Source organism: Lepidochelys kempii, chromosome 1 (genome assembly GCF_965140265.1).
Source record: "Lepidochelys kempii isolate rLepKem1 chromosome 1, rLepKem1.hap2, whole genome shotgun sequence".
In the NCBI taxonomy this organism is placed as follows: domain Eukaryota; kingdom Metazoa; phylum Chordata; order Testudines; family Cheloniidae; genus Lepidochelys; species Lepidochelys kempii.
Genome location: NC_133256.1, coordinates 133122668 through 133132089, shown reverse-complemented (window position 1 = coordinate 133132089; position 9422 = coordinate 133122668). Strand labels below are relative to the sequence as shown.

At 44.5% G+C, this 9422-nt stretch overlaps 1 protein-coding gene across 1 annotated transcript; it reads right to left on the bottom strand.

The window, feature by feature from the left end:
- Positions 1-1256: 1256 nt before the first annotated feature.
- LOC140915225 (uncharacterized) lies at positions 1257-6604 on the bottom strand. The gene is made up of 2 exons (XM_073354802.1): positions 5310-6604; positions 1257-3838 (listed from the first exon to the last, which is right to left on the bottom strand). The coding sequence occupies exons 1-2, from the start codon at positions 6351-6353 to the stop codon at positions 3824-3826; spliced, it is 1059 nt and encodes a 352-aa protein (XP_073210903.1). The 5' UTR covers positions 6354-6604; the 3' UTR covers positions 1257-3823.
- Between the last annotated feature and the right edge of the window lie 2818 nt (positions 6605-9422).

The following is a 9422-nucleotide window of genomic DNA, read 5'->3' as shown; positions in this document are numbered from 1 at the left end:
CAGTGGGGTGAGAAAAACTGCTTCTCTAGTTGCTGCCCAGTCTAATAGGGTTGAGAGTTTAGACTGTGCACTTAGATTTTAAGTGATAGGCAAAAAGTCAGTTAGTTACCAAAAGAAATAAAATATATCTTTTATAGTCAATAAATTTAACTGTTTATCTCGACCAGTAAGTTTTTACGAAGTGTGTGGCAAATCTGCTCAGATTTTGCAAAGGCTGGTGTATATCCACTTTCCATTGATGAAGTGGTAAACGAATTAATAAATTTGCACTACTCATCTCGAGCAAGACGGTATATTCCTGGTGTACAGTGCTGGGAGGGATTTGGCTCTGATGCCTTGTGTGTGTGATTCATGAGTGGCTCTGGGAGCATTCATGCAATATAGCTGGGTGTGGGGCCCCACATGCTGTTGTGCTGAGTGATCACAGTGCCTGGAGGGGTTTGCTGCTGGTCACTAGCAAGGCACTGAGAGACAGCCCAGGTGGGAGAGTTAAGGGGGCACAGTCCCACAATCCCAGGCTGCACCCCAGGGATTCCGTCATAATGTTAACAACCATTTCCCCAGGCAGCACCTACAGCAGTAGCAATGGGTAGGAGACAACATGATTGCTAAATAGAGGAATTTTAAACAAGCGGGAAGAAACAGAGGGTAAAGAACAGGAAAATATGACATTCAAATATAGCAATCCTCAGCACCTGGACAATGCATTTAATTAAAACAAGCCTTTTCAGTCTGAGCTATAAAATTACCAATTGCATTTTACAGTACTAGGTGGTCCACTGACTACTGGAGTACTTGTGGAGGCCCTCTTTTGGGACTTTCAAAGCATTACTGTCTCAAGAACAGCATGAATTTATCCAAGCACAACTATAAGCCGTACCAACTTCTGGACAACAAGAGGTAGATCAGCAGGTGGTGTAAACTATCACAGCTCCACTAAATTCAATTTACCCCAGCTAAGAATCTGTCCCCAGAACAGTTACTGCACTCAGGAAACCCTTGTAAAACACAGCCAATTTCCAAGGAAACAAATAGCTCCATGCCCAAAGTATTTTCTGTAGATGATCCTAGTAAAATTTCCTTCCATGCACAAAAAGGTTCTGCTGCGCCATCACAATTAAAAACCAAAGACACAAAGGGTCCAAGAGGTACAATGCAAGACCAGGTAAAGGGACATGGAAGCAAGAAGGTAATTAAAGGGGACTTGGCAGCGCAAGGGAGAAAAAAAAATGAGTCTAAGGCTAAAAGCTAAGCACAACATTTAAAAAAAAAAATTTATTTAGATGAGGTCTCAAACATTTTTAATATGAATTTACAAACATCTCAAGTTAGTGCACAATATTGTGACAACCAAGAATGGGAAAAAGAACAGATAATACTTGATTTTCTGATACCTAATACTATCACCTTGATCATACGCCCTAGTGTGTGAGGTGAGGGGGAGAGAAAACAGAACACTGGGGAAAAAAATAATAATAATAATAATTAAGCCATGATCCATCTAATCTAACTTTCATTGGCACCACACAATAACCATTCATAACCTGATATTTACAGTGCTAGATATGCTATCGGGATAAATGGAAGAATAATTTGTAATCTCTATGTATGGTGAAGAAGATAGGTATGTATGACTGCCCTATGGCTTTTTTGAAGGTGCCAATGGAAGTTAATGCTTTTTCCCCCCAGAGGAAAGAGAGGAAATGTGTGAATCTTGTAAGACAACTGTCAACAGCCTCTGATCTACTGAATGTAGGATATATTTCAACTCAGTACATGTTGTTGCAGATATTCTTCATGAAATGGAAAAGTTAATAAAAACCAAGATTTGAAATCTTTTTTAAATTAGTACATAGATTTTGAAATATTCAGATGTGATCTTTTAAGGACCCAGAACAGCACAAAATAGTTTGTTTGAATGAGAAGGGACAATCTGGTAATTACAATATTCACTTTAACTTATATTTTCCATGTAGTATTTTAGAGTAGGGTTCCCCTTCTGGAAGTTGTTTCAGACTTCATTCAAAGGCGGTTCAACTCATTCACCCTCCTGAATCTTTGCCCTCTTTGGATAGTCTGTGCCAAATGCTGCACTGCAAGTATTCCTACTGTCCAACAAACTGGCTTGATTGTAGTCCATTGCTACAACTGCTGGTTGGGTAAAATGAGTCTCCTATGTCTTCTTTAGCAGAGCATGCAATGCAGCAAAAGCAGAGGTAAATGGATGCATTACAATACCTGAGCTCCACTTAGACAACAATGGAGTCAGGCTGTTGGTACCTATAAAAAATTCTGTCTTTAACAAATGCACACACACGCATTTAAAATTTAGAGTTAGTCAGTTATAGCATGTAACTCACCAATTTAGTTGGACTGCCCTTCTAACTAGCTTTCTCCTTGAATGTGGTATAAAAAAAATTGAGAATTACCTAAAATTTATCTAGACATAAATTTCAAGAATTTGTCTCAGATGACACACTGATGCCAACTATCAAGTCCAAAACCAAATTATCATTTCTCACCCCAGCCCTTAAAAATTGTTTCTTGATTGCTTCTTTATGAAGTAAAGGAGTGCCTCAAGTGGGTTGTTTTTTGTTTTTTAAAAGATATTTCTAATGTAAAAATTAGAAGAACAAGTCTTGATTTTGTTCTAGCTGTGATCAACATTCTGTAGAACAGGAGAACGGGGAGGGAGAGGGGGGTAAAACATTACAAGAGACTGAAATCTAAGATGTAGTTTTCACAACCTTTGATTGTAAAAGGAAAGAATGTTTAGTCACACTGCTTAAAACTGAATTTTTTATTGTTTTGTTTTTATGAAACAAAAAAATGAAAAGATATTCAAACAAAGGAATATTCAATATTCAAACAGCTGGGAGAAAAGCTCCCTGTGTGAAGACAGCATCCCCTTCTCTCATTCAAGAATGAAAAAGACTTAAGCTTAATGTGATGTTACTATTCCATTTAGTTCTATAGTCTTCCAGCACGAACAGACAACACAACTTTTATTTCTTGGAGACCGCCTTTATACATCATAAAGGAGCAATAAATAGCTCAGGAAAAGAAATGTTTTCCTTTGCAGGTCACCCATAAGGAAAGAAACACCACCACACTGTGTCTCCATCAGTGCCCTGCCATGGAAGCCTCACACTTTAACTTAAGTCAGGTCTATAACAGATATCCTGGCATAGCTATTTCAGTTAGGAATGCTATTTTTTTTTAAATAAACTGAAATAGTTATACCTGTATGTGCTCCAGTCTGGATGCAGTTATAGCAGTATGAGAGATTATTTGCATAGAGGAAGCTACACTGGTATAAGCTTTTATACTAATACAACTGCAACCATGCTAGGGCAGCTATACTGCCTTAACTACACTGGTAGAGTCAACAACCGTTATAGTTAAGGTGGATACAATTTTTATTTTAGACAAGCCCTTACTGTAAAATACAAACTGTTTATCTGAACCCATTTAAGAGAACCCTCCCACACACATTTAACACTTCTGTATATGCTAGTAAGTTCTGACAGCTTCCTCAAATTCTTAGGAAAACACTGCAAATTTGAGCCCAATCCTATTCCTGTTGAAATCAGAGGGAGTTTTGCCACTGACTTCAATAGGAAGAGGATCAAGCCCTCTGGTGCTAAACATAACAGCTGTTCCATACCCAGTACTAATAATTAGAACAACAGAATTAAAAGTCTGATTAAGATTACAAACTGCAAATCCAATCTCTAACAGGATGAAAATATGTCTAACATGTTATACTTAGAGTACTCACATGGTAAGATCTGCAGTGAAGTAAAAACTGATCTGCTACATCTCAGAAATGAGAAGTCTGAAGAGAGATGTCAGAACAAATTGCATAAGCATAGAGTATTATCATTACAAAAATGCACTAATGCCACAAGAGCTGCATTGGGAGCTATTATAGTATGTGTTATTTGGTACACATTCTATGGTACTCATTTCCACTGTTTTTGCAGTTGGCTCAGACAAACCAGTTTTGATGTGGTACAAAACTGAGGACTTAGTGTGACTTATTAAATACTTGCACTTCTCCTAGAAAAGTTATCTATTTCCAGATCATGCTAGTACAGTCCAATCCTTTAACAGCTCTGTGCCAGTCACTATAAAATATAGAATAGCAAGAATCCAAAAGGATGCATCAAAAATTAGTTTGCCTCCTAGGGTCCTCAAAACAATTAAAAAAAATAAGAATCGCGAATGCATTAACAAAGCCTTTCAACTAGCATACATTTGACCCGAGACTCAATATTCAGTCTGATCTTGTATATATGGGGGAATTTGCTTTTATTATAGTCATTATTATTATAACTGGACAGGTGCTACCCCTCATGTACAGACAGAGCTGCTATTTGTACTGGTGGAAGAGCTCCTCCCTGCTTCAAGTGGAATAAGCTCCACCAGGTGTACCTTCGGGGTTGCACCAGTCCAGTTACACTGAAGACTGCAATAATGGCAAATCCTTAATGTAGACAAGGCCTTCTTCTTGTGCTTTTGCACAAGGCAGGCTAAAACTCTTGTGGATTTAATCTATTGAATCCTGAGTTTGACTTGAATCCTCTATTCGTTAGAAGTGGTGCAAACTGTGCCCACCAAAACTCTGGTTTATCTCACTTGCATTGATGTGCATCTTTGTCCAGCTTTTATCTTTCACTTGGCCTGCAGATGCCAAATCCTCCCAAAATTACAACAGCAAAATCTCATGCACATTCTGTTTTGTATAAGAATAACTATCATTAGGAACATATTTAAGACAATTAGAGGTCAATTCTCCTGGTTTTCTTTCCCACCCACCTGCGATTTCTTGGAAAGCAACATATTCTTTACAAAGAGGAAAAACAGATTGCTGGGGCGCCTTAACATTACAACAGTATCAATAACTAATTTCTGTTGGGCAGTAGAATGTCCAAAAAAAAGATACAAGTAAGGAACACATTTTCTAATAAGTGTTCTGTTCTAACCTGCTGGAGCTTTGTTTACACCCTAAACCATGGTGTATCAGTCAACTACAGATTCTTAGTTGATTTTTTTAGCCAAAAAAATCTGTATCTGTGTGAAAATCTCTAGACTATTAGGAGTGAGGCCCTGTCTCAACTCGAGTGACATTCTGAGCATTGCTGCTCTTCTGCTTTCCGTGGTCTTTCAGTCTGCCCTCCTTCCTCTTCCCCTTTGGATGCACAGCATGCATGGGCAGCACCCTGATGCCCCTGGCACCTTGTACATTTCTGCTTTAATGCACAGACAGTGTGGGAGCATGTGCCACTGTTGCAAGCCCGGCACACCTGACTTTTATCATCCGTCCTGGGATTTTGAGGCCGCAGTGGAGCCTGCTGGTCACCCGCAGCCTGCAGCTGCCTGGTTGTGGATGGCTTCAACGGGGCCATCCACTTCATCCAGAGATTCAAGTCCACATCCCCCCATGCCATGGTGGGGTCCTTGGCCGCCAGCCGCCTGAAGTCCTCGTCATAGTGCAGCCAAGAAGTGCCGCCGTAGGTGGCATGGAATTTGCGGATGACATCCAGGTATTTGAACATGGCCCCACACCTCTGGGGGTGCTTCTCGCACAGCACGCTGGCGTACACCAGGAAGGCGGAGACCCACTGGTCCAGCGTGTCCCCCAGCCCCTGGCCAGGCTCGTGCTCCGGGGCCAGCTCTGTGTGGAGCAAGGAGAACAGGTCAATGAACTCCCCCCTCCAGATCCGCTCCTTGGTGGCCTTCGCCAGCTGGTAGCCCAGGGGTCTCCGCAGCCCCACGTAGGGACTCGCTGCCTCCGGGCAGGCCTCCCCCTGGGTGGCGGGCGGAGGCCCCGGCGAGCCGCTGGCAGCCTCCGGGCCCTGCGGCCCGACCGGGCCTTCTGGGGCCGCCGCCAAGGCCGCCTGCCGCTCCAGCCACCTGGGGTTCACGTACACGGTCCTCAGCCGCGGCGCCGCCCCCGCCCTGCTAGCTCCGGGCCCCGGCTCCCGCGCCAGCCCGGCCAGCTCCCGGAAGATGCCCAGCGCGGCGGGCAGGCCGCTGCCCTGCGCTCGGGGGGCCGGCGGGGCCAGGAGCGGGGCCAGGAGCGGGACGGGGGCGGCCCACGGGTGGGAGACCCCGGCAGGCCCCGCCGCGCTACCGGGCGGGGCCGGGAGCAGCCCCGCTAGGCCCAGCTCTCCCTGGGCGCCGCCGAGCGCCTCCTCCCGCGGGGCCCAGCGGGGCAGGCCGGCCCCCGCCCGCTCCCGGGAGCCCCCCGCCTCTCGGCGCCCGGCCAGCGGCGCCCCCTGCGCCTGGGGGGGCCCCGGGGCTCCCGGCCGGCGCCGGCGGCGGCTCCTCCGCCTCCCACGTGGCATCGGCGCGGCTGGGGCGGACGCGCCGCGGGAGGCGGCGGCGGCGGCTCCAGCCCCAGTGGAGAGGCGGGGCGGCAGCAGCCAGCCCACAGCCCCGCGCAGGGCCGCCGGGGTGGGGCGGGTCGGTGCTTCCAGGGCCCTACAGGCCAGCGCGCTCCGTCTCTGCTCCCCGGAACACGGGCCCCGCCGGCCGGCCGGCCCCGCCCCCGTGACCGAGACTTGCCGCCGCCCTCCGGCCCGAGCCGGGATTCGCCCTCCCCCACTTTTACACACACACCCGAGACAACCCGCCCGCCCACACCCACACCCACACCCGTGTCCCGGGGTCCCGTCGCAATGCAGTTGCCCTGTCTGCGGTCCCCCGCGTCATGCCCATCGCTTTCTGTAACCCGGCCCAGAGAGCGGGGCCGCCGCTCCGGCGTTGCACTGGCTGGGTGAGCCGGTCCCCAAGGCTCTTGTTGCAGTAAGGGACTGTCCCTAAGCCCCCGCTCAGGGAAGCACGTGTTAGTTGAACTCAGTTTAAACACAATATAATGCATCCGATGAGGCGAGCTGTAGCTCAGGAAAGCTTATGCTCAAATAAATTGGTTAGTTTCTAAGGTGCCACAAGCCGTCCTTTTCTTTTTGTGACTACAGACTAACAGGCTGCTACTCTGAAACCTGTCAATATAGCTAGGGGCAGACTGTTCTGATTCCCAAATCATGTCACAAGCTAAGGTCCCAGCGGGTACGCAAAGCAGCTATGTGGTAACATAGTTTATGATTAAAGGAAAGGAGGACTTGTGGCACCTTAGAGACTAACACATTTATTTGAGCATAAGCTTTCCTGAGCTACAGCTCACTTCATCGGATGCATTCAGTTTATGATTGTGGCTAATCTAGGCAAAAGCATGGTTTGGTTAGTCAGGGTGGACATGGCCAGTACCAGCTACGTCTGTACCTGGGCTAATACACCTTTTTAAAACCGGGCTATAACACAGTTTGGCTCCTCCTGCCACACTATCCAGCAAATTCTGTTATAACTAAATACAGTTGTTAAACATAGTTGCTTGCTCTGACTTTTAATAGAAGTAAAGGAATCACCTCTGTAAAATCAGGATGGTAGATACCTTACAAGGTAATTAGATTCAAAACATAGAGAATCCCTCTAGGCAAAATCTTAAGTTACAAAAAAGACACAGGCAGGGATAGCTCAGTGGTTTGAGCCTTGGCCTGCTAAATCTAGGGTTGTGAGTTCAATCCTTGAGGGGGCCATTTGGGGCAAAAATTGGGGATTGATCCTGCTTCAAGCAGGGGGTTGGACTAGATGACCTCCTGAGGTCCTTTCCAATCCTGATATTCTATGTCTGTATACCAAGATGACCAAGGGATAGTTGTTCTATTCAGCACAGTTCTTTTCTCACCCATTTAAAGAAATCATAATCTAACATGTACCTAGCTAGATTACTTACTAAAAGTTCTAAGACTCCATTCCTGCTCTATCCCCGGCAAAAGCAGCATACAGACAGACACAGACCCTTTGTTTCTCTCCCTCCTCCCAGCTTTTGAAAGTATCTTGTCTCCTCATTGGTCATTTTGGTCAGGTGCCAGCGAGGTTACCTTTAGCTTCTTAACCCTTTACAGGTGAGAGGATTTTTCCTCTGGCCAGGAGGGATTTTAAAGGGGTTTACCCTTCCCTTTATATTTATGACAGGTGGTAAAAACACTGCTATGCTGGTGGTGTATGCTACCACTTACTACCATGGTGTAGATAAGGCCTCGGTTACAGACTTGACAACCCTTCCTTCTTCAACTGAGGACTAGGAAAGCTGCATCTTAGGTATCAACCTATTGTGACATCACTGTTTTATTTAAAAGCTCCAGTTCTCCAACTGGTCCTCTAACAAAACACATTAATTCAAGACTTGGAGTGTCTAATGTAAGAAAGAAGCAGGAAAAAATAAGTTAACTACATATTTTTAATTATACTTGAGCCTATTTTGATACATAGTACAGCAGTAAGGAAAGGATACAAACCCTTTTTCTTTTTCTTTCCAATTCACTTTTAACTTAATGACAGGTTTCAGAGTAGCAGCCGTGTTAGTCTGTATTCGCAAAAAGAAAAGGAGGACTTGTGGCACCTTAGAGACTGACAAATTTATTTGCGCATAAGCTTTCGTGAGCTATAGCTCACTTCATCGGATGCATGAACTTAAGTTTAACAAGGTTTTAGTCACAGTAGCAGGAGGCTCTGTGTTCAATTTGTGAAATGGAAAAATTCATATTTTGTAGCAACTTTTCATTCATTTTCTGTAGTGACTATGACTTCTGTAGTGACTACTGCTGGCATAAGTAAGTGCATTTCTATTGATGAGTTTTTAAAGATTTTGTTTTGAAATTCCTCTCAAGTAACTTTAAAAAAAACCCTAAAAACTCAACCTCTTACTAACTCTGAATTCATCAAACTGGGCCATTAGTTGTATCAGAATTTGTTGAAAGTTTTGTACAGTACAATAATTCCTCTAAAACTTGCCTGAGCAGCCTGCTAGCACAACAGAGAGTGTAGTAGAATCTATACAATATTTATACTGACTCTTTAAAGGTTTCCGGAGATTGAGGTTTTCTTAGCTTTAGTCTAGGTCTTTTCTCATTCATATTTGGTTAACTCCTTTTGCAAATGTCATTCATTTGCCAATACACAGTAAAGATTTTTCAGTTCTGACAGCTTTAAGTAATACATTTTTAAAGTAATACATTATATGTTAGGTTTGGCTGGCTCTAGGTTACATGAATTTTAAAAAATAGTAATTAACTGGTTTAAGATATCATTTTGTGTTGACAGAACTCAAATATGGCTTTGACTTGAAAAAATAACAATTGGCAAATTCTGGGATCCAGTGGCACATGCAGGCTGGAATTATGGTAGCCAAAGGGCCTTGAGAAAATATATCTTTAGTTAAGCAGGAGGATGGTGGTTTCTTAGGTCTGTCCGCAGCATGGCCCAGGGCAAAACTCCATTTGTGGGGACTGAAGCTGATTCAGAATGAAACTGATGAGTGGAAAGGAAGAAGGCATAACAATCAACTTCATTCG